Raw genomic sequence first — 25,493 nt, 5'->3', positions numbered from 1 at the left:
TGTTTTATAATACAAGGAAGAGGCTTTTAGCTTTGGGCACAAAAGGAGGCCTTGTAAGTCCATACATATGACCATGATCTTGTTGCTGGCCTTGCTTTTGTCGGACAGCTTTTCGGTGCGGGCCTCTTCTTTTTGAAGGAGGTGGTGCTGCCACTTGTCATCAGGTAAGTTGCTGGTCTTGAAAGCACAACAGATGTTGCACTGGTCCTTTTTTGGGTGGTAAATGCCTAGGTTGAGACGCTTGAACTCATCTGTAAACACTTGCCTTGACAAAGGTGTTACATTCTTCTCTGCTGCAACGCAACAATACACTGCATACAGATCAGCCATCGACTAAAACACAGGTTCCAGATACTGTTTGGATGTTGTGGATCTACAGTAGTGTGAGGGCACCTTTGGCAGGTCCTGCAAAAAGCTGCGGATGAATTCATGGCCTGCCACTGAACGACGTGCGTTGTTGTGTGTTTGTCCCTCAGTGTCTGCTTGCGTGTATCCCTCCTTTGCCCAGTTTAGGGCAGACCACTCGCCTATTCCTAGGGTAGACAAAAACATACTTTTGAAGACGCATCTTCTCTGCCCGCTGACCCGTAAAAAAAACAACAGGGAATTTGATCTTCGGGAATTTTCAGTCCCCCTTCTCCTTGGCACGGGGACCACATCAATTAGAGCATGCACATGCATCCTCTTCTCCTCCCAGGTCATATGTTGCCAAAAGTAATTGAATATGCTATTCCGCTCAGGCTCGCCGATTGCACTGCAGTGATGTTTAGCTGACTTGGCACATGCTGCTGATAAACATCTAGGCCCAATAGCCCGTGGCTCCCTCATTATTTCCTTCTGCTTCTGTTTTCCAGTGTATGACTTCCCAACCATTCTTCTTTTCTTGTTGATGACTTTCTTCCAGGTGTTTTCAGCTCTCAGTCTTTTCCTTGGAGGTGCATCTTCCTCAGCGTCTGAGCACAAATTCTCTGCATCCAGGTCCTCTTCGCTTCCACCATGGCAAACTTCAAAATACACACACAAACCAAACGTGCATGAATGAGTTACATCTTTATAAACTGTCAACATTGAGGGCTAGCTAACACTTTATAACTTACTTATAAGTTATTAGTTAATGATGAACTAATAATTTACAAAACATGACTATACATTTATACATAATTAACAAGTGACATGCTAACATTTTATAAATTATTCACAAAGCTTTCTGAAGCCCTTAATCAGAAGTGTAAACTATTCATCACTGATATATACAGATATGCAGTATAGCATACCACTTATTAATCATTTGTGAACGTATTAACTAATAATTTAAAACTAACTTATAACTGAGTTTATACAACATTCATAAAATGTTATCATATCACTTATTAATCATTTATGAACATATAGTCATTTGGTAAATGATTAGTTCATCAATTACTAATAATTTATAATTATGTGACTTATAACTGAACATTATTGTAAAGTGTTACCTTTGATAGACCTTATCCAAATGATAGAAAAGCATCTAACCTACCTGTGTCAAACTGCACCTGCCCTGCAGCCAGCAGCGAGGCCTCCTCTCCTTCCAGACCACCAGAGAAATCTTTTCAAACACATGGTACAATTAGTGTGAAAATTTATTTTTAAAGAAAAGTCTATTGTTGTGAAATCCATCTGCATAAAACTTATACATTTTGGCATGTGAAATCATAAATATCTCTCAGAAATTTTCTCTACCAGCATGCACCACTGTATCCTGCACCACTGTATCCTGCACCACTGTATCCTGCACAACTGTATCCTCCACCACTGTTGCTTCCTCTCTCTCTACACTCTCTCCATCAGAGCTCTCACTACCATCAGAGCTCTCACTATCTATTAGGGCCCTTGCCTGATCATATGGCACATTGACCATCTGACAGAGTTCCTTTAAGGACACAGACATGGTTGCTGCAAAAAATAAAATTAATAAAGGTCAAATTATCGTTTCACTACGTTATACGCCATGTTTGCATATAATAACGAGGCAAAAAGCCAGCCAGCTTGCTTAAAGTGATAAGCATGACGGCAAAGGCAGCTACTTGTTGAACATAATGGTTTGCCTTGACATGCCTAGCAGCCTCAGAAACGATACAGTACATTACACCTTAGCACTAAAAGTTACCATTACTTCGAGATAAAAATGTTATATATAATATATAAACTGTTATTATACAATTCATATAACTGAATCATGAATAACCAGTGTTTTGAAGACATTTACCTCAGAAGACGTGTTGATTCGTTGCAACTCTTAATCTTGAGGAGTAATATGCCGCGAAGCTCTCCTGCGGAGTGAAGAAGAGGTGGAGTTACGAGATTTCTCAGACAGTTGAAGCGTCCAATGGAGTTAAGAGATTTGTGCTCAAGCTATTTTCAAGACTTTAGATTGGTTAATAACTTGTAAAAATAACAGACCCACGTGGGGACTGACCAATAGCATCGATATGTGAAAAAATATGAAATTGACCAAATTTGGACATAGGAGGTTTCCACCCGACAGCGACGATATATCAAATAGATGAATTCAACAATGTTTTTTAAATTTCTGGCAGATGAATAGCAATAATTATTTTCCGTCTTAAATATCATTTAAAAATGAGAAAATATAAAAGGTTGCTAAGTGGGACCTTTATTGACCATGAAGTAATTTATACTGACATACATGTCCCTTAGTGACACTTGTTTCGAACTGCGTAGGAAACCCTTCCACAATCGCACTTAGGAATGTGTCCTAGTTTGCACGGGTTAGTTTTGAAAACACAAGATCAACTATCAGAGTTGGTTTTACCTTGAACGCCGGTGTCCTTCAAAGTCCCTCGGTCTTCTAACAAAGGATCTTCTTCAAGTTCTTCTACCTAATCTATTGTTTGAATCTTTAGATGAAGGAGTCAGACTTAGACCTTCTTGTCTTTTCAAGGTCCTCACAATGGGAAGCCTTGTTTTTATTAAAAGTAGTGTAATACAGATAAATGTGTGTTACATATGTAAAGTAAAATAAAAGAAAAGTACAAATAAAATAATAATCAAATAATCAAACAATATTAGAATAAGTAAACGTAATTAAAATGCAAAAACAGTAACAAACCAAGAAACACTCTCCAAGTGTATGCTTGCGTTTGTTTTCTGATGCACACAGAGTATAACACACTCTGAGCCTGGCTACACTAGAATGCACACTGTGTATATTTCAAGATAGGTTTTTATACACATTTTCTACATCAGTTATTGTTCAACATTACACATAGGTCGCAGCAACTCTTGCTGTCACCACTATTTCTTTCTGTCATCCATACCCTCTGTACATCAGAGTCTCTTCCGGTTTATCATTCAAAAGACTTAAATGGCCATCTATGGTTATATATCTGACACAGTTAAATTTTCTTGCTGCTAAGCTCTGGTTACATGTCCCTGCTAAGCAAGCAATAGTCATATACATTTGGTTAAACCTGTGGTTAAGATATCCAGGTCACAGTGCTCTTCTGCAAGTGCACAAGATAATCATAAACTCATCTAAGTCAAGGCTCGCTGCAACTTAATCCTACATACAATCTAAAAAGTTATATATCAGGTTATACAAAGTTACATAAAAGTAATAAAAGAAAATGACTCAGAGTTCTCTTAAACTTCTGAAAAACAAAACTTAACGAAGTATGATCATCTTTGTCGGGCTCTTCAGAAAAAGCATGAAGAGCCCGACAAAGATGATCATACTTCGTTTCATACTAACATTTTATTTTATATTAATATTTAAGTTCCTCACCATCTCTACTAGGCACTCTATCTTAATTAGGTTGTCATCTATTTTCATTTATCTTTTCCTGTCTATCTTTTCTGATTTTGAGCTTTTCTCTTCTAGCCCATTTAACCTTACTCTGTTTCCTTATAGGAATTGAGTTATGTTCCTTCTTGCGATAATCCTTTGCAATCCTTTCTCCAATTTCCTTCAACAACCTTTATGTGTAAAATTGATGTATAATTTAAAAAAACTGTTTGTTTATAAAGTAAGAAAAGAAAAATAAATATACGACTTTTAATAACAAGAGTTTTTTTAAAAAATCTCTGTGTATTCACAGAGAGCTGACATTATAGACAAATCTTATTGACGTCTGACAATTTTCTTTAATTTTTATTTTATGACTAATGCAGTAGTGTAAGATGAGGTTGGTTACAACATGTTAAACATTCAGTTCTTTCTCACTTAGCTGAAAACCACAGACGTGTTTCCTATGAGAGTTTTTTTTTTCTTTTTGTCACCATAACACCCAAACCACACTCTCCCTCACCTCTCACCAGCTATATAAGACTGAAGTGTGAGGTGAGATCTGCACTAATAACTAAGCCTGCTCATCTGACCATCAACATCCTCATTATCTTTATCATCATCAGCAGCAGTCATGATCTCTCGTTCTCTCCTGCTGGTTCTCGCCTGCATTCAGCTCTTCACAACAGCCCAGTGTAAGATAAAGTTAATCTTTATTATTATTATTATTATTATTATTATTATTATTATTATTATTATTATTATTATTATTATTATTATTATTATGAATTTCCTAAAAAGCTGATCAGGTTTCTGTAAATAAGCAGCATTAATAAACCACTGTGTGTTTGTCACACTGTTACAGTAAAATACTGAGTGATGTGGTGGTGTGATGAAGCAGAGTTACTGTTACACTGAAAAGATGAGGATTGTTCTGTAACAGAACGTCCACAACTGTTTTATTCTCTTAAACCACAGCAAATGTTCAACGGTTACAATATATAGGTCTTAAAGTGTAACCTTTCCCATGTTTTGAACATGTCAGTGAGACAAGCTACCCTGTAGTTCCTGTTCTCACTCACATTAGACCAATTATAAACATTAGTTCCTCACCAGCTGCTCTTTTATTCTCTCTTCAATTTAATAAAACAAAACAAAAATACATCTTGTCATATTACTAAGAAACTGCAAAGTGTAAACTCGTCTGTACTGAAGATGTTGGAATGGTGGACAAAGGAAGCCCTGACACTGGAGTCAATAAATAAATGCTATTCTATTTATGTTAAACAAATGTGTCAAATGTGTTAAACATTTATTTTAAGCAGTTTAAATGTCACATCTGCTCTACACATCGTTGTGAATGGGTGGTTGTTATGGAAACAATAACCTATTAGAATAAGTACATTAATATAAACCTGCGTTACAGAGCTCAGAGTTCAGAGTTCAGAGCTCTCAGCGAGCAGGGGGAATGAACCTAAAGATGCAGAACGCACATAACTCCCAATCACATAGGTTTTAATATAGAAAAAGACAAGGGAATTGATGGTGATAGTAGCAAGGGATAATATAACAAAGAAAGTAACAGTCACAGGCCTAAACAGAAATAACTTGTAATTATCAGAAAGTATCAGGAGTAATGAATTATTTATTATTTATTAAACACTTTGTTGGTCTTTCATACAGGAATTGATTACAAACTTTTTATATACAAGCTAGTTCCTGTTCTCACTTACATTAAGATAATACAGTTTAATAGCTACAATAATCTGCATCTGATACTAGATATAAAAGAGTATCACACATCTGATACTAATATTTTCTTATTGAACATTTAATAACAGAACTAAATGTAGAAATGTTTTCACACAGTTGTAGTTGGACCAGATCAGTGCTGTTTCAGATTTCAGACACAACCAATCAATGCAAGAGTCATTACAGACTATAATGTAACAGATCCTGAGTGTCTAAATCCTGGAGTCATGTAAGTGTTCAGTCCCTTGTTTATTTTTAATGAATAATTAAAGTTAATATTTTTATGTCTATTAATTCTTTATGTTTATGTGTAATAGAATTGAACTTGGTACTGAATCTAACTTATAAATCTTATATATGAATCTAACTTTATATTATCTTGGAGGTTTGAGGCGTGTCAGAGTGTCTGATTTTCTGATTTTATTACAGTTTCACACTGATGTAAATCTTCTCTCTCCTCTACAGCTTTACTCTACAGGACGGTCGTCATGTGTGTGCAGATCCCAAAAACAAGTGGGTGAAGGATCAAATTATCAGAATTGGGCAGCGTCTGATTAACAGCCTGAACAACACTAAAGGTGAGTGAATCTCTATCCATTAGTAACAAATTATTATTTATTTTGTGCTTCATTTCCTGTAATAGAGCAGGTGGAATATGTTTTTTAAACTATAAATTGACTTAATTTCAAATTTTTTTTAAAAATCATTTTTCTTTATTTATTTTACCATTATATACATAATGTAATATAATAGAATAACATACCTGTTTCTGTTTTTAGAAAAAGAAATAAGTTCTGCATATTTAAAGCCGGTTAAGCAGCTTTTTGTTTTTTTCCTCATGTAAACTTTGAAACTGTGAAATTGTAAACTTGTAATTAAAAGACAAAATATCAAAATTATTTATGTAATTATTCATTCATTCATCTTCTACCGCTTATCCAACTACCTCGGGTTACGGGGAGCCTGTGCCTATCTCAGGCGTCAAGGCAGGATACACCCTGGACAGAGTGCCAACCCATCGCAGGGCACACACAAACACTCTCATTCACTCACGCACTCATACACTACGGACAATTTTTCCAGAGATGCGAATCAACCTACCATGCATGTCTTTGGACCGAGGGAGGAAACCGGAGTACCCGGAGGAAACCCCCGAGGCACAGGGAGAACATGCAAACTCCACACACACAAGGTGGAGGTGGGAATCGAACCCCGACCCTGGAGGTGTGAGAGGAACGTGCTAACCACTAAGCCACCGTGCCCCCCCTGTAATTATTCACTAATTTACAAAAAGAACATTAAAAACATAGGATGAGATGCATTTGATGACAGGAGCTGAAGAGTATCAGAAAGTATCAGGAGTAATGAATTATTTATTATTTATTAAACACTTTGTTGTTCTTTCATACAGGAATTGATTACAAACTTTTTATATACAAGCTAGTTCCTGTTCTCACTTACATTAAGATAATACAGTTTAATAGCTACAATAATCTGCATCTGATACTAGATATAAAAGTGTCTAATGTTTTCTTATTGAACATTTAATAACAGAACTAAATGTAGAAATGTTTTCACACAGCTGTAGATGGACCAGATCAGTGCTGTTTCAGATTTCAGATACGACCAATCCCTATAAGAGTCATTACAGATTATAAAGAAACAGATATTCTGTGTACAAAACCTGGAGTCATGTAAGTGTTCAGTCCCTTATTTATTTTTAATGAATAAATAAAGTTAATATTTTTATGTCTATTAATTCTTTATGTTTATGTGTAATAGAATTGATCTTGGTACTGAATCTAACTTATAAATCTTATATATGAATCTAACTTTATATTATCTTGGAGGTTTGAGGCGTGTCAGAGTGTCTGATTTTCTGATTTTATTACAGTTTCACACTGATGTAAATCTTCTCTCCCCTCTACAGCTTTACTCTACAGGACGGTCGTCTTGTGTGTGCAGATCCCAAAGACTTGTGGGTGATGAATCACATGTACACAATTGAGCAGCATCTGTTTTACAGCCTGAGAAACACTGAAGGTGAGTGAATCTCTATCCATTAATAACAAATTATTATTTATTTTGTGCATTATTTCCTGTAATAGAGCAGGTGGAATACTGTCCTTTTTTAACTATAAATTGACTTAATTTCTAGATATTTTTCAAATCATTTTTTTCTACCATTATATACATAATATAATATAATACAATAACATAGTTTCTGTTTTTAGAAAAATAAATAAGTTCTGCATATTTAAAGCAGGTTAAGCAGCTTTTTGTCTGTTGGTTTTTTCCATAAACTTGTAAAATTGTAAACTTGTAATTAAAAGACAAAATATCAAAATTATTTATGTAATTATTCTCTAATTTACAAAAATAACAGCAAATAAAACTGGATGAGACTCATTTGATGACAGGAGCTGAAGAGTATCAGAAAGTATCAGGAGTAATGAATTATTTATTATTTATTAAACACTTTGTTGGTCTTTCATACAGGAATTGATTACAAACTTTTATATACAAGCTAGTTCCTGTTCTCACTTACATTAAGATAATACAGTTTAATAGCTACAATAATCTGCATCTGATACTAGATATAAAAGAGTCTAATATTTTCTTATTGAACATTTAATCACAGAACTAAATGTAGAAATGTTTTCACACAGTTGTAGTTGGACCAGATCAGTGCTGTTTCAGCTTTCAGATACGACCAATCCCTATAAGAGTCATTACATATTATAAAGAAACAGATATTCTGTGTACAAATCCTGGAGTCATGTAAGTGTTCAGTCCCTTGTTTATTTTTAATTAATAATAAAAGTTAATATTTTTATGTCTATTAATTCTTTATGTTTATGTGTAATAGAATTGATCTTGGTACTGAATCTAACTTATAAATCTTATATATGAATCTAACTTTATATTATCTTGGAGGTTTGAGGCGTGTCAGAGTGTCTGATTTTCTGATTTTATTACAGTTTCACACTGATGTAAATCTTCTCTCTCCTCTACAGCTTTACTCTACAGAACGGTCGTCCTTTGTGTGCAGATCCCCAAGACACGTGGGTGAAGAATCACATGAACAGAATTGACCAGCTTCTGCTTATTAATCTGAACAACACTGAAGGTTAGTAAACCTCTATCCATTAATATCAAATTGTTATTTATTTTGTACAAAATGTCCTGTAAAAGAGCAGGTGGAATACGTTATTTAAAAAAAATAAATAAATCTAAATCATTTTTAAATTATTTTTTCTTGATTTATTCTACCATTATTTAAATAATATAATATAATACACTAACATACCTGTTTCTAATATTGTAAACTTGTAATTAAAAGACACTTTGTTGGTCTTTCATACAGGAATTGATTACAAACTTTTTATATACAAGCTAGTTCCTGTTCTCACTTACATTAAGATAATACAGTTTAATAGCTACAATAATCTGCATCTGATACTAGATATAAAAGTGTCTAATATTTTCTTACTGAACATTTAATCACAGAACTAAATGTAGAAATGTTTTCACACAGATGCACTTGGACATTTTCGGTGTTGTGTGAGATTTCAGACACAACCAATCCCTGTAGGAGTCACTACAGAGTATAGAGAAACAGAGCTTCAGTGTCTAAAACCTGGAATCATGTAAGTGTTCAGCTACTTTATTTTTTTCAATTAATTTGAATTCATAATAAAATGTGTTTTGTTTTTCATGTATATTGTTTCTTTATATTAGTGAGTAATATAATCTAATTGTAATAAAATCAGACAATCTGACATGCTTCATGACCTCCAAGATAATATACAGTTTCACACTGATGTAAATCTTCTCTCTCCTCTACAGCTTTATCCAGAACGATGGCCGTCGTGTGTGTGCAGATCCCAAAGTTGAGTGGGTGAAGAACAACATAAACAAAATTGAGCTACAGTTTTACCTTCTGAAAATGAAAAATGAAGGTAGTAAGGGAATCTTTATCCATTAATAACAAAATTATTATTAATTTTACAGAATATCATTTTATGGATCATTTCCTGTAATGGAGCAGGTGAATTTTTTTTTAATATAAACTGACATTTTTTGCTTGATTTATTTATATAAATTCATATATAACAAACCTACCTGTTTCTGTTGTTAGAAAAATATCATAAGCCTATTTACATCAGGTTTAAGCAGCTGTTTTGTATTTTTTTTTCTTTCATAAACTTTTAGTTAAACTTATAATTAAATGACAAAATATCAAAAGTTTTTATGCAATTATTCCCTAATTTACAAAAAGAACAGCAGAACAGCAAAAAAGTCTGGATGAGACATTTGCTGACAGGAGCTGAAGATGATCAGAAAGTACAGAATTTGATTCCAAACTTTTTTAGCTCTATGAATTTTATCCTGTTATGATAGCAATAGGCATGTTGTCTATATAATGAACTTAGAAATGTACAGTATAGTGTTAGTGTAGTATAGTGTAGACAGTTGTACTGTCAGAATTCATAATTTGGTATAAGAAATAAATGATCTGTTAAATTTAATTTGGTATTTTATTGTTTTATTTTAGAGTCAGACAAGCCATTTTCTTCTGCCTCAGCCAATATAGAACAGAAGAAAACTGATCAGATATACATTATTTCTGTTAATATATCTGTGTCTGTTAGTATATATGCTCATATAGAGGTGTCTATAGTGGTATATTATTAGCATGGTAACATATAAGTGGTACATGTATGATTCATTTATTCATTCATTCATTCATTCATTCATTCATTTTCTACTACTTATCCAAACTTCTCGGGTCACGGGGAGCCTGTGCCTATCTCAGGCGTCATCGGGCATCAAGGCAGGATACACCCTGGACGGAGTGCCAACCCATCGCAGGGCACACACACTCTCATTCTCTCACACAATCACACACTACGGACAATTTTTTTTCCAGAGATGCCAATCAACCTACCATGCATGTCTTTGGACCGGGGGAGGAAACCGGAGTACCCGGAGGAAACCCCCGAGGCACGGGGAGAACATGCAAACTCCACACACACAAGGTGGAGGCGGGAATCGAACCCCCAAAGCTGGAGGTGTGAGGCAAACATGCTATCCACTAAGCCACCATGCCCCCTGTATGATTCATATACAAAATTTTTTGCTTGTATTTTTTTATTACATATTATAATAACATATGTATTATATATTATTGCACTTTATACTGCACTTGAGCCGATTTCCTGGCCTATGGGGTGCACAATCTGCCTTCCACTGTAGGCATGTAGGCTTCATTAAAGTCTTTATCCAAGGTGTGCCTATGCAATATGTTTGTGCTGATGTTTGGGAGATAGTCAGCTGGGGGAGTCTTGAATGTTTTCCTGTTGGGAAAAGACAGAGCATGCTGCCACAAATTCCTGGACATCCTTCTTGAAGTTAAGCCACAAAAGGCGCTGCTGGAGGACTGAAAGATTGTGGGGAAACCTGGGGTGACAAAGCAGGCAGGAGCTGTGGCTCCAATGAAGGACCTGGGATCGTAGGTGATCGGGGGCATACAGATTTCAAGGCAAGGTCTGGGGCAACCTTACAAGAGAGAGTGTTGGGCTTGCTGTTTTTGGTGCTGGGATGACGTAAGACAGCAAGAAGTTAAACCTCTTGAAACAAGAGAGCCTAAAATGCCTGGCTTTGGTTGAGTTCCATGGCTGTTTAGAGTTATTCAGAGGATATCAGAGGAAGTCAAAAAACCCAAACTTTTCCAGGTCTGAAAAAGCCCTATTAAGGAGAAAGATGACAGCGTCTTCCACTCCAATGGCTCAAGGCTGGTAGGCAAACTGATGTGGATCCATTGATGGGTTCACCAGAAGTCAGAGCTGCTCCGTCTTCATCAGATGTGAGGTCAGTGGTACTGGTCTGTAGTCCCCAAAGTCTTTTGGACGTGACGCCTTTGGTACAGGTACCATGCAGGATGTCTTTTACAGCTGTGGCACCTTCCTCAACTTCAGGCTCAGACCAAACATGTACAACAATACACAGCACAGCTGGTCTGCACTGGTCTTAAGGAGTCTGGAGCGGATGCTGTCTGGACTGAGTGGGGGCAGGGGTGTTTAGCTGATTAGTTCTGTTAAATAAAGATTCTGGTCATTTACCCACTTCAGGTCACCCTCAGCCTGAGAGCTGGGCGACATATGACCTGTGATGGTTTTGAGCCCCTTCCACACACCACTAACACTCCATCTTTCTCCTGTAGCATGTGTAATGTATGTACTATATAACGCGAGTCATAGTTTTGTGATAAGCCTGCCCCCTAGTGGTGATCTATATAATGATGTATTATTTTGCATTCAGTTCCGGTTCAGTAAATAGGAAATAACTGAGTTGCACCGCAAGCGATGGTGTCGTGTTATTATTTATCTGACTGCAGACACAACAGAATTGGCGACGAGTTTTCGGACCGACAAACACGGATGCAACAAAAAGACCTGAATGGTCTGGAAACGGAAAGGAATATTCATGATAAGAGCGCGTGAGTTACATTGAACAGAAAGAGAAGCCAATTAATGTCTCATGTGAAACTGCAAACCAGCGAAAATGTCAATGATTGGAACTATCACCGCATTTGATAGTAATGCTGAGGATTGGGGAACTTATGTGGAAAGGGTGGAGCTATACTGTGAGGCCAATGACATTGAGAATGATAAGAAAGTGGCTGTTTTGCTGAGCGTGATGGGAGCGAAAACTTATGGACTACTTCGTAGTCTGTTAACCCCTGAAAGGCCAGCGGATAAATCGTTCCAGCAAGTAGTGGACATTTTAAATGAACATTTGAGCCCCAAACCTTTACTAATTGCGGAAAGATTCAGATTCCACAAGCGGAACCAAGCTAAAGGAGAAAGTGTTTCCGAATACATAGCTGAGTTACGCCGATTGTCAGAGCATTGTCAGTTCGGAGCTGGGCTGGCAGATGCATTAAGAGACAGACTTGTTTGTGGTATGCATAATGAAAGTACACAAAAAAGACTGCTGACAGAAAAAGATTTGACGCTCGATCGTGCATTGAACATTGCAATATCCATGGAGACTGCAGCAAAAGATGCATTAGAATTGCAACAAAAATCAATAGAATGTGCAACAAATAAACTGGCACTGAAATCGGAAAGAAAACAAAAATGCTATCGCTGTGGAAAAATGTCTCATGATGCAAATGACTGCTGGTTCAAGGATAAAGAGTGTAGAAGATGCCATAAAAAGGGGCACATCGAGAGAGCATGCAAAATGGATAAACAGAAGGTACAGAAAGACAGAATGTACAAAGTGAAACGTAAATCTGCCACTGTACATCAAGTAACTGAAAATGAAGCGAACACAAGTTCAGATACTGATGATCTCTCATGCCTGGAACTGTACAGTATTAAAGAGACAGATCGAAGAGTTATTTGGCTTACGCCAGAAGTATCAGGTGTTAAACTCAAGATGGAGTTAGACACTGGATCTGCCTTATCGGTCATCTCAGCAGCTGATTACAAACGACTGTTTTCAAAAATACCACTGCAACAGACATCAGTGATATTAAAGACTTATACTGGTGAAAAAGTGTCTCCAAAAGGAAAATTACCAGTAACTGTGAATTACAAAGAAAATCAGCAACAGCTCAACCTGTATGTACTGGAAAATGGAGGGCCTGCATTGTTCGGACGTGAATGGCTGAGGAAAATACCTCTGGACTGGCACGCAATAAAAAACTTGGATATGTCCCAGCAAATTACAAACAAAGAGACACAAATTACTTTAACGCAAATTGTACAAAATGCAGAAGCTGTGTTTCGGAAAGGGATAGGAACACTTAAAGGAATAAAAGGGACTCTGGAGTTAAAAGAAGACACTTCTCCAAAATTCTTTAAAGCCCGCCCAGTCCCATATGCAATTCGTCCCAAGGTGGAGGCAGAGCTGGATCATTTGGAAAGAACAGGAATCCTGACTAAAATTGAACGGAGTGAATGGGCAACGCCCATAGTTCCTGTGATCAAAAAGGGTAAGACAGGGGATGTGCGTATTTGTGGGGACTTTAAAGTGACCGTTAATCCAGCTCTTCATGTAGTACAGTATCCCCTGCCACGCATTGAAGATATTTTCGCATCCTTGTCCAGGGGAGAACACTTCTCAAAAATTGACCTGGCCAAAGCATACCTCCAGATGGAGATGGATGAGCAATCCAAGAAATTCTTGACCATCAACACACATAAAGGGCTCTATCAGTACAACCGTCTTGTTTTTGGAATTGCATCAGCCCCTGCCTTGTGGCAGAGAGCGATGGACCAGGTGCTGCAGGGTATTCCAGGAACGCAGTGTTACCTGGACGATATCATTGTAACAGGGAAGGACGATGCAGATCACCTCCAAAACTTACAACGTGTGCTGACTCGACTGTGTGAGTATGGACTAAGAGCTAACAAAGAGAAATGTGAGTTCTTCAAGTCTCGGATTTCTTATTGTGGTCATGTGATAGACAAAGATGGTCTACACAAGTCACAGGACAAAATCGAAGCTGTGTTAAATGCACCACACCCACAGAATGTGTCTCAACTCCGATCATATCTCGGACTTGTGAACTATTATCACAAATTTCTTCCAAACCTCTCGACCGTGCTACACCCATTGAATACACTGTTGCAAACAAGAACACAGTGGAAATGGTCAGACAGTTGCGAACAAGCTTTTCAGAAGACCAAGATGCTCATAACTTCTGATATAGTGCTGACTCATTTCGATCCATCCATACCCATCAGGCTGGCATGTGACGCATCGCCGTATGGAATTGGCGCTGTGCTGTCACACAAGTTTCCAGAAGGCACAGAAAAACCGATAGCCTTTGCATCGAGATCACTAACGGCAGCAGAACGTAACTACGCACAAATAGACAGAGAAGCACTTAGCCTTGTGTGGGGTGTAAAAAAGTTCCACCATTACCTGTATGGTCAAAGATTCACCCTGATCACGGACCATCAGCCCTTGGTCTCGATCTTTAATGTGCGGAGGGGTGTCTCAGCGATGGCCTCAGCTAGGCTGCAGCGTTGGTCACTCTTCTTGGGTGCTCACCAATATGATATTGAGTACAAAGGCACCAAACTACATGGTAACGCGGATGGCTTGTCACGTCTGCCTCTGAAGTCAACAGACGAGTCACATAGTGTGGATCCAGCTGACGTGTTTCACACCACAATTGTGAGTCAGTTACCTGTAACAAATGCCACTATTCAGAAAGAAACCCGTAATGACCCCACATTGTCCAAAGTCTATGACATCACAGTTCTCGGGTGGCCAGCACACGGCAACTCACTGTATCCAGCATTCTCAGCGAGAAGAGAACAGCTTTCTGTGTGTCAAGGAACGCTGATGTGTGGATTAAGAGTTGTCGTTCCCTCCAAATTGCGTAGTAAGATGTTGGACACGTTACATGAAGGGCATTTGGGCACAGTAAAAATGAAGAATCTTGCACGTAGTTATATGTGGTGGCCGGGAATCGACAAGCAGATTGAGGATCTGGCAAAGGCTTGTCCTGGATGTCAACGGACCCAGAACTCTCCACCATTAGCTCCTTTGCATCCCTGGGAATGGCCGTCAACACCATGGCAACGAGTGCACGTTGACTTTGCTGGTCCATTTAGGGACTCCATGTTCTTGATCGCCGTGGACGCACATTCTAAATGGCCTGAAGTTGTTCCGATGAAGACAACCACATCTGAAAACACTGTTTCGGTATTGAGAACAATATTCTCCAGGAATGGGTTGCCAGAGCAGATATGCACAGATAATGGACGACAGTTCGTCTCAGACGAGTTTCGGAAATTCATGAAGCTGAATGGAGTCAAACACATCACTTCTGCGCCATACCATCCTGCCACTAATGGCTTGGCGGAAAGGTTTGTGCAGACTTTCAAGAAAGCAATAAAAGCAATGGACAATGACAGCATTTCGCTACAACACAAAATAGACAACTTTCTTTTCATGTACAGGAATGCAGCACACGCCACGACAGGCCAAACACCAGCGATGATGTTCCTTAAAAGAAACTTAAGATCTCGCTTGGATCTCATCAGACCAAATGTTCGACGTGACGTGGAAAATAAACAATTTGAGCAGATAAAGGACAGACCTACAAGAAATTTCCGAGTTGGACAAGAGGTCTTAGCACGCGACTACAGACTGGAAAAGTGGCAACCAGGTACTATCACCACCAGAACGGGACCCTTGACGTACACAGTGAAGGTTGGAGAAAATACTTGGAGACGCCATGTAGATCAGTTGGTGGATCGCCAGACAAAATCCTCACCTTTACCTGCCCCTGATTCGCATGCCAAGGACAACAATGCTGTCGACACTGTCCCTCCTACATCAGTTAACGTGAATGAATCTGAGTCGCATGAAGATGAACCAGATGTCACAATGCCGGTTGCGCCTGCACCTGCACCTGAATCTCACCTAGGCTTACAGAGACGTTATCCTGAGAGATGTAGAAAACCTCCTCAAAGGCTTGATTTGTAGCTATGTTAAATTAGAAACATTTTGTTAGAGTACCTGTTGATGTAATGCAGTACGTTTTGGTTTTGTGTTTCATGTTTCTCAGTATAATTAATCTAGTGGGGGAGGAAAGTGTAATGTATGTACTATATAACGCGAGTCATAGTTTTGTGATAAGCCTGCCCCCTAGTGGTGATCTATATAATGATGTATTATTTTGCATTCAGTTCCGGTTCAGTAAATAGGAAATAACTGAGTTGCACCGCAAGCGATGGTGTCGTGTTATTATTTATCTGACTGCAGACACAACAGCATGCTTTTCCTTTCCTGAACTTCTTTCTCAATTCCCTCTGTAACGTTTACAGCTCCTCATTGTTTTCTGATTTAAAAACCCTCTTCTTCTCTTTATATCAGGGTTAATCCATAAAGGTGTGTGTAGTGTGTAATAATATAAGTGTGTAGGTGTTTCCAAACCTTTTCTCACCAGCGTACATAACCTGAGACATTTTTGTATATTAGAGAATGAGCAAAATGACTTATTATATGATTTTTTTTGTTGTTTTGACTAGAGATTATCAAACCAGTTTTACCTGCTTCAGACAAAATTGAACGTAAGTAATCACATATACAATAATTCTTGTAGAATATAAGTATTTATATTAGTAGCTATTGTTACTTATATGGTTATCTCTAGATTTCTAGTATAGTATAGTTTTATCTACAATGGCATAGTATCAATTGTATCTACAGTTTATACTGTTATTATGGTAGTACCTACACTAGTATAAATGGTATAGTATTATCTCTTATTATAATATAAACAGAGGGATAATGGTTACAAATATAAATCTAATAAATCTATCTGAGTTTTGCTAAAATAGAAGTATTTATAGTGTTAGAATAGTGGTATAGTCTTAGTGTTATAGTATTTATAAAGTGAAAGTATAAGTTGAGTAGCATAAATAGTATTACAGTGTTAATGTAGTAGCATAGGCCTTTGTATGGCTTTTGTATATGTTAGTATGAAGGGAAAATGACTTATATGATCTTTTCTTGTTTTAACCAGAGCCTGACAAACCAGTTTTAATCACCTCAGATAATATAGAACGTAAGTAAATGAATCACCTACACATGTAAATAAGTATTTATATTAGTATTTATTGTAGCATTATATTTTAATATCTATAGTTGTATTGTAATATTTAGATTTTTGGTATTGTATAGTTTTATCTACAATAGTAAATTATCTACAGTTGTATACTGCTATTTTGGTATTACATAAATTATTATACATAGTACAAAAAGTGATTTAATTATATATACAGTAAGTAAATAGGAAGTAATCATTTATACAGTATTTGCTTGTATTGTACTGTGATATCTAAAGCTTTATCTGCAATGCCATATTAGTATCTACAGTCGTATAGGGTTATTAGGGTATACATGGAACAGTATTATAATTAACATTATAATGATATAAATAGAAGGACGGTGTTCAGATATATAAATATTAAATAAAACATGATGTAAATTGATCTGGACAAGTGTATCTGAACAAATTGCATTGCATAGTGGTATCTATAGTGGAATGGTGTTAGTATAGTAGTATAGACTGTTGCACTGTTTTACTGTATGTTGGTATACATAACTATACATAACTATATAACTATTGTTTTAACCAGAGCCTGTTACTACTGAACAAGTTTCTACTTCATCAGCCAGTCAGGACTTGGGTATGGACACAAGTGCAGGTACCTAATGCTTTTACTGAACATATAATCTATAAACAACCACAAGTCAGCAATGTACAAACAACATAATCAAGATCAGAGAACAACAAACAGACAAAAACCAAAAAAAAAGGATAACAGAATAAACAACAGCTTGGTCATAACTGGTACAGAGACCATTTCTGTAGTTGTACTAGGAAGTGTAGTGTCTATCATGATACGTCAAATATACCACATAATAATAATAATAATAATAATAATAATAATAACAACAACAACTCTAGTGGTCTAATGTTAGCATAGCAGTCTTCACTTTTTCTCTCATAAAACTGTACTGATGCCTCATTTGGAAGAGTGGTAAAGGTAGCAGGTCTGAATAATTATAGCATAAACTAAAATTGCAGTAAATTAGCACAGTGTGTAGTATTACTACCTCACAGCTTATGGTTCCACTTGTTGTCTCTTGGTAAAGTTTTGCTGTTTTCTATTTTAGCTAAAAGTCATCCAACTCAGCAAGATGACTCAGAGGAATTGGGTAATTTGTTATTTGTTATTTTTTTAGTATGTGTGTCTGCAGTATTTTTCCCTCTAATGGATTCCTGTAACTGAGTGAGATACAAACTGAAGTGGGGATCAAATGCAGATCTCTGCAGTAATCACAATCACCCACAAAATCAGACCCAAATGCAGGATCAAATAAAGCAAGGGACAAATACAACTCAAACAACAAAACATAACAATGATATGGTAACCTCAAAACACATCTGACCGTACTGTGCATACAAAAAGCTGTGACTGACAGACAGATATAAAAGGGCTATATATATATAGTCCAGGGCTTTTACCAGCTTTTACCATTGTTGCCAGCTCATTTTTTCATTAGGAATAAAATAGGAAACTACCTGTGCAATCCTGCTGGGCCTGCAGAAGGTTAGTAATTCTGTAACATTTGAGAGAAACAACCCAAAGCAGGGATTAAACCCGGTCTCTGTGGTAATCATGATCACCTGTGTGCAGAGAAGCAAACCCAAATGAAGGATCAAATAAAGCACAGCTTTAATTAATACAAATAAAATACAATTAGACTTACAACCAACATGGGACAAATACAACTTAAAAACAAAATATAACAATGACATGGAAACCTAGAAACACATCTGAATGTACTGTGCAAACACAAAACAATGACTGACAAAGAGAGATAGAAAAGGGCTGATATAGATAGAGCAAAACATTAGGGTAAATAAGGAACAGGTGACATAATTTGAAATGTGGAACAATAGGAAGGGTAAAGCACAGCTCACGTGGGGAATAACAAACAGAAAGCCGGCTATGAAGAAATGCCTGCCAGCACTTTCTGTTGGTCTGGCAGGGAAATGTCCAAGTAGCTAATAACAATTCCTAACAAAGACACACTGCTGACATAAAGTACAGCAAATAAATTAAAATCTAAAACATCTTTGCATAATAGGAAGTAAACTACATTATATAGTATAGTGGTCTCTACAGTGGTGTGGTGTTTGTCTAGTATTACAGACAGTTGTGTGTTTCAGTATATGTTGTTATAATTAATGTAAAATTATAATCAGCTTTTTGTTTTCAAACCAGAGTCTGGAAAGACAGATTCTCCTGTCACACTAACTATGGTACGTAAATTAATTAACCACACAATTTACATTTTATTATCTCTACTAGGGTCCTAATTAGTACTGTAGTATAAAGCAATTATATAGTTGTGGGGGGTATGGCTGTAATTTTACTGTTTTAGTATAATATGGGAATTGTGACTAACACAGTATTAGTATTAGAGTAAAAATAGCAGTACATTTAGAGCATTTGTCCTTATCCAGGGTAACTAGCTCAACAGAATGGCTCAAACATAGAATTGTTATGCCTTTGTGCCATTCAATTTAAAAGAAACATAAATGTGCACTGTGCCATCAAATCAATTAATGAAAAATAAACACGCACAGACCCCAATGTAATTTTTTTTACACTCACTACCGTATCTCTGGGGCCCTTCTATGAAATTAAGCAGGCATACAAGTCAAAAAAACTCTAATAATCATATATGTATATATGTATGCCTTCAACTAAAATGGCAATTCACACAAAATGCTTGGTTCGAGTCCTGATCTTGCCATCATTCCTATAAATCATTATTATTATTATTATTATTATTATTATTATTATTATTATTATTATTATTATTATTATTATTATTGAAGTCATCACTTGGCAAGTGGCATTCTTCCATATCTGTGCTGGACTATTGATCCGGCTTCCTGTCCACAGTTTCCCACCTCTTTTTCCAATCGTATCACGGGCCATGCTCAGCACTCACTTCCACTCTGTATCCTTCCTCTTTAACAGTATGTCTGCACCAGACCACAAGTGTGCAGATCAGGAGTAGATAGGGTGGGCTGCATCTTGCCAAGCCAATGCTCTGGGAAAACCTGAGCAGGCCCTGGCAACCTTGTTTATTGAAGTTTGAGAAATAGTAATATGACTGGGGCAGATCCAGGCCCTGCTGCAGCCCCAGTAAGCTTCTTCTACAGTCACTGTCCCGAGAAAAAGCCCCCAATCCAGTCTTGTAGAGCCAGTGATCCCACAGTTGCTGAGACACACTTATTTATTTTATTTTTATTTTTTTCCCAATGCCCAAACTCCCCTGAGCCAAGCAGACTGCTGAGCTCCTCTTTCAGCATGTAGTAATGACATATATCTTTCCATCTGACTCGGTTTTTGATCGATGCCCTCAATTTGTTAGTCAGTTCTAGAAGGCATCTTGCTGTCTAATAAGTGCTACGGTTGAACCTATCTTCGGGATTCCATCTGGAGTCAAATGGCCAGACAGACAGGGTTAACCAAGATTTGGTGCACTCCCTCTGTTATCTGGCTTTCTCGAACCCTTTAATGTTGGCAAAACACCTAATGTGGGTGGAGTATGCCCATGAAACACTGTGGCACTCTTTGGGTATGTCACCTTTTGAATGACAGTTTGGCTACCTCATCCCATGTTTGATGAGCAGGAGAAGAAGCTAGTGGTTATTAAATTAGCAGTGATGAGTGTGTCTCTGCCCCTCGTCTTCACAGCATGTAAATGCAGCAGGCAACTCCCTTTATGGCATAGTGGGTAGCCGCTTTGGGTCTCTGACTGTGTACCATGACTTCCTATTGAGGTCATCGCTTGGCTACTGACATTCTTCCTTGTCTGCGTTGGACTATTGGCTTCCTTCCACAGATTCCCGTCTCTTTATCCACCTATTTATAATTTTGCATGTTTCTGTTCAGGAGCATAGTCATTTCTATTTTCATTGAATGGTGGAAGTGACTGAAAAACGGATGTTCTTCTTGTGCATGGGGTCTTAAAATTCAGTCATTAACCTTTCACCATGTTTATTATACAGTAGGTCAGAAAATCCGAATAAATCATGAAACACAGAATTTTCATTACATAATTGCATCACATAAGACAATAGGACAAGGAAACACTCCTAGGAAATGTTCCCCTTCTATATCTTCTATTTATTAACAGTAAACCTCCATTTAACATTTAACTTCGAATATACTCACTTTGACTTATAAATTAGTATTCTGAAGGCAGCTAATAATTATATAAATAATCAAACAAATGTATTAGATAAGCATTTTCTGGATTTTTATTGGTTTCACAACAAGGTATTGTTGTTCCTGATAAATGAATGCAGAGATGTTTTCACACAGGTTAAAATGGAGGAGTTTTGTATTGCTTCACATACTGGAGGAAAGTGAACAACCAAAAGCTGGAGCCATGTAAGTTTTCAACCAGTTGTTACTCTTCCCTTTGGAGGGTAGTTACTAGTATTTAAAATGTATGTTATGATACCTAATTACTGTTAGTTATTTACTGCAAGTATTTTAATTTTTTTTGTTTTGTTTTTATTGCAGGTTTGTGTGTGGTCCAATTTCATCTTAGTTGAATTAAAAAGACGTTTATGTGTCTAACACAAATTCATATACTTTTATACACAAATAACAAAATATTTACTGTAGGTACACAATTACACGCACATTCATGCATATGTATTGAATCTGTGTTTTGTTAAAATTAAAGATTTCCCATACAATGATGAAGCTGCAAAGCATGATTTATTTCTTTATCTCTGGTAACACCCACGGCAGTGAGAAGAAACTAGTGCTCTTTTATTTCTATTAACATGAAAGTTTAAAGCCAATGGTGAAAATCTTTGCAGCAGTTGAACAGCGCTGGGGAGTGCAGTGAAGCTGGAGGCAGCAAGGCAGTACCAGGATCGTGGCTCGACTTAGAGAGTGGGAAGATTTGTGTTTCTAGTCAGGCGAATCTCCAGACACACACAGATGGAATTGCACACAATTAGTTCCTTTCTGGAAACTTAAACCTTTACATCCCCTAATGCTGAGCAAGACCTTCCTAGCTTGCCTTCTCCTGTAGGGTGAGGAGTTAGAGGCCTCACCTTATTGACCCCTTCTTACTAACTTTTGTCCACACTCACACTCACACTCTGAGCCACACTCAGTGGTGCTGCCGGTTCCAGGGGGCAAAGAGCGATTTCATGTAGCTTGCACTTGGCTTGGATCCAGGAAAAGAGAGATGGTATAATTCTAACATAACAATTATAAGATGAGATAAGATAAATAAACACTTAAATAAATCAATAAATCTTATTAGGACCATGATCTATTTACCACAATCTATACCTTAACAAAACAAACAACATCAGAAACTTCTTGCCTATCCATGCCTGTAGATCATCAAATCATGTCTCAATACATGTGGTAAAATATGTGGTATAGTGCTTATCAGTTAGCATTATATGGTCATGTAAAATGATCAGAGCTACATCAAAGAATTCTTTTCTTTGCATATCCCAGTTGAGGATATGCAAAGAAAAGAATTTCACTGTGCTCTAATGTTTATGTGGAGATAATAAAGGCTTCCATGTCCTGTTTCATTCTAGGGATGTACCGATACCAGCTTTCGCTAGTATCGGTCGATACCGATACTGATCCGATATCTGTGTTCTTTTCTAACTTTAAAACTAAATAATGTATACAACTTGTTTAGTTAAGATTTATTTGTTTCTGGCAAAGAAAAACAAAAATGCTCATTACTGGATGAAAAATGAAAACACAAGAAACCTTAAAAAAGTATTAATGCAGTAGCAAACAGTACTTTTAACAGTTAGTGGTATAACAATCTAAACCATATATACTGCAATTATTAAATTAAATTATTTTCTGTAGAAAAGGCAATATTTTAAAGTGAATCTTAAATTAGAACTCTTGAAACACAATGCAAAATATATTAAACAGTAATCCTTGCACCCAAATGAGCGACATGTTTAATGCGCTGAGGTAAATGGAAAAGGTTCCTGCTAAACTTGCCTGTCTGTCACAGGTGGTTGTGCAACATATTTCCTATACAATTTATTATATTTATTTTCATTAATGTAATTTAATATATAAATGTATTTTTCTTATAATTTAAGCAATAGTCTATGATGTTTGCTGTTCATTAATCAGCCACCACAGGCATGGGCGTCGGAAGTAAATAAAAAGGGTCCTGTCCCATTCACATATAATGGTTCAGACGCCCATGGATTTCAGGAAGCAGGAGCATGGGCAATGCTGTAGGTAAAACGTGGAATGGAGTTTAATTTATTAGGGCATTCCTCAAGCAGAATGGATTCGACTGGCAGCGCTAAATAATAAAAATAAAAGTAATAAAAAAAAGACATGCGCTGAATAGAGACGGTAAAAGTGGGTGGGTCCAATATTATTGGTCTTAAAATGTGGGTGGGTCTTGTCCGACGGTTCCGACGCGCATGACCACGGGTATCGGATTTGGATCGGTCACGCACCACTGATACCCGATCCACTCAGAATGCTTGGATCTGCACCGATACTGATCCAAAATATCGGATCGATACATCCCTATTTCAGTCATTCAATTTATGTTATTTAACTGTTATAAACAGTGGTTTCCTCACCAGCTTTGTTTAATTCCCTCTTCAAATTAATAAGACATTGTCATTTTACCAGGAAACTGCAAAGCATAAACTCCTCTGTCCTGAAAGAATTGATCACCATATCAATGATATGGCGATACACAGTTTTCACAGTTTTTGCACACTGTTTTTGCTCATTGCACACCTTGTACTATATGTAAAAATGTCTAGTTTCTTACCAAGCATTTAATCACAGTACATGGCAGGTCAAGCCAAACAGATCTATTCAGATCTCAGATTCCTCACTGATCCACTGCCTTCGACCCATAATAATCCAAGACATTAATGGGGGCCCACTGGAGGGGCCTCATTTTCCATAGCACAGAGTCTCCACTTCTCCAGTTTTGCACTCTCCATCAAGAGCACCTTCAGCTGCTGGTTTCTATCTCCAATAAATACCCAGTCATACCGGGCCTGCCGTGGATGGAGCTCCATAACCCCTATCTGTCCTGGTCATAGGGGGCAACTTACCTGATTGTCCCCATACTGCCAACCACTGTCCAAACAGGCATACATTATTAGTGGTATCCACCTCTGTGTCCAAAGAGACCAAAGTTTCCAACTATCTCATGTGTACCAGGAATTCAAAGAGGTTTTTAGCAAGGCTTCTGGCCCCAGTGCAGTGAGCTTCTTCATTATGGATAAAAATAGGGGCAGCCTCAGACAACCCACTGCGAGTTGGACCAGCCTCACAGTTGCGTGGCATGCTCAGAGGTCCACAAACGCCTCCGGGGCATTCTGTGGTCCTATTTTCATCAGTGCAAACTTTAACTATCCTCATCCTTCTCGACCTTTCAGTGGCATTTGATAGTCAACCATAAGACTCTATTGTCCACCCTAAGGAATTTTGGAATCGGTGGATCAGCATGAGAATAGTTTGCGTCCTACCTGGAAGGTCACTATCAGGCATTTAGCATTTGGTATCAGAAAACATGGAGGGTAGTGACATTTTCTCAAAGCAGACTTTCCACTGGTGTCCCACAAGGCTATATCCCTACAAAATGATCTGATCTCCCATTTAGTCACAGCTCAGTTTCTTCTCTATAACATGAGAAGCATTTGAAAATTTTTATACATTTGAGACTGGAGTACTGCAACTCACTGCAGTCAGGTCTACCTATGAATGCAATATGTCCTCTACAAATGATCCAAAATGCAGCTGCATGGCAATTCTATTTTCGTTGAAGTATGTGTTCGTAAAATAAATACTTTCCTCCTCAAGTCCTCGCGGGTCAATTTGACCCGGCCACATTTAGTGGGGCAATTGGTCACACTTTTGCCCTTTTCAGCACAATGAACATACATACAGACACAAAAATGCACACATAAAATGTCCACTAACACACGCACTCAAATCACACACCACACACACACACATGCGCACACACACACACATACATACACACACATTCACAATATATGGCTGAAGAACTGTGAAAATCTCAACAGGGGGGAATCACACCTCGGGACCGCACCAGAGAATAAAAAAGTCAGTAAATCTAGTGGTATAGTACACATCAGAAAACATTGTAGCACTGGTGTAAAATTATACACACATTCGCATACCTTCATGTGGTTATAGTCTGTTATCGTGTTGGGTTTCCTCTTTCTGCCGTCACTGATCGTCACGTCTTGGTGCATGGAACTTAGAACACACACAGTCTTGTTTTTTTTAGGTGCATAAATTGTCAAGGAGACACT

General features: G+C 37.4%; 2 protein-coding genes across 2 annotated transcripts in view; one reads left to right on the top strand and one right to left on the bottom strand.

Annotated features, from left to right (window-relative positions):
- The window catches only part of LOC132849129 (uncharacterized), an 82,427-nt gene extending 60,604 nt beyond the window's left edge, over window positions 1-21,823 (top strand). The window contains exons 2-17 of the mRNA XM_060875332.1: window positions 4,414-4,482; window positions 5,657-5,768; window positions 6,005-6,117; window positions 7,122-7,233; window positions 7,470-7,582; window positions 8,209-8,320; window positions 8,557-8,669; window positions 9,078-9,189; window positions 9,389-9,501; window positions 16,603-16,644; window positions 17,100-17,141; window positions 17,716-17,784; window positions 18,257-18,298; window positions 19,372-19,409; window positions 21,490-21,558; window positions 21,694-21,823. Of these exons, the coding sequence (XP_060731315.1) occupies window positions 4,422-4,482; window positions 5,657-5,768; window positions 6,005-6,117; window positions 7,122-7,233; window positions 7,470-7,582; window positions 8,209-8,320; window positions 8,557-8,669; window positions 9,078-9,189; window positions 9,389-9,501; window positions 16,603-16,644; window positions 17,100-17,141; window positions 17,716-17,784; window positions 18,257-18,298; window positions 19,372-19,409; window positions 21,490-21,537 (1,242 nt within the window). The 5' untranslated portion in view covers window positions 4,414-4,421 and the 3' untranslated portion in view covers window positions 21,538-21,558; window positions 21,694-21,823. The remainder of the gene's footprint in view (window positions 1-4,413; window positions 4,483-5,656; window positions 5,769-6,004; window positions 6,118-7,121; window positions 7,234-7,469; window positions 7,583-8,208; window positions 8,321-8,556; window positions 8,670-9,077; window positions 9,190-9,388; window positions 9,502-16,602; window positions 16,645-17,099; window positions 17,142-17,715; window positions 17,785-18,256; window positions 18,299-19,371; window positions 19,410-21,489; window positions 21,559-21,693) is intronic.
- LOC132849269 (uncharacterized) lies at window positions 334-1,979 on the bottom strand. The gene is made up of 3 exons (XM_060875521.1): window positions 1,723-1,979; window positions 1,520-1,588; window positions 334-1,004 (listed from the first exon to the last, which is right to left on the bottom strand). Exons 1-3 carry the CDS (start codon window positions 1,928-1,930, stop codon window positions 334-336), a joined length of 948 nt encoding a protein of 315 aa, XP_060731504.1. The 5' UTR covers window positions 1,931-1,979.
- Window positions 21,824-25,493: the final 3,670 nt, after the last annotated feature.

This window comes from Tachysurus vachellii, chromosome 7, assembly GCF_030014155.1.
Source record: "Tachysurus vachellii isolate PV-2020 chromosome 7, HZAU_Pvac_v1, whole genome shotgun sequence".
NCBI classification, from domain to species: Eukaryota; Metazoa; Chordata; class Actinopteri; order Siluriformes; family Bagridae; genus Tachysurus; species Tachysurus vachellii.
Note: the sequence above shows the minus strand (reverse complement) of the source record. Positions and strands in the feature narration are given on the sequence as shown.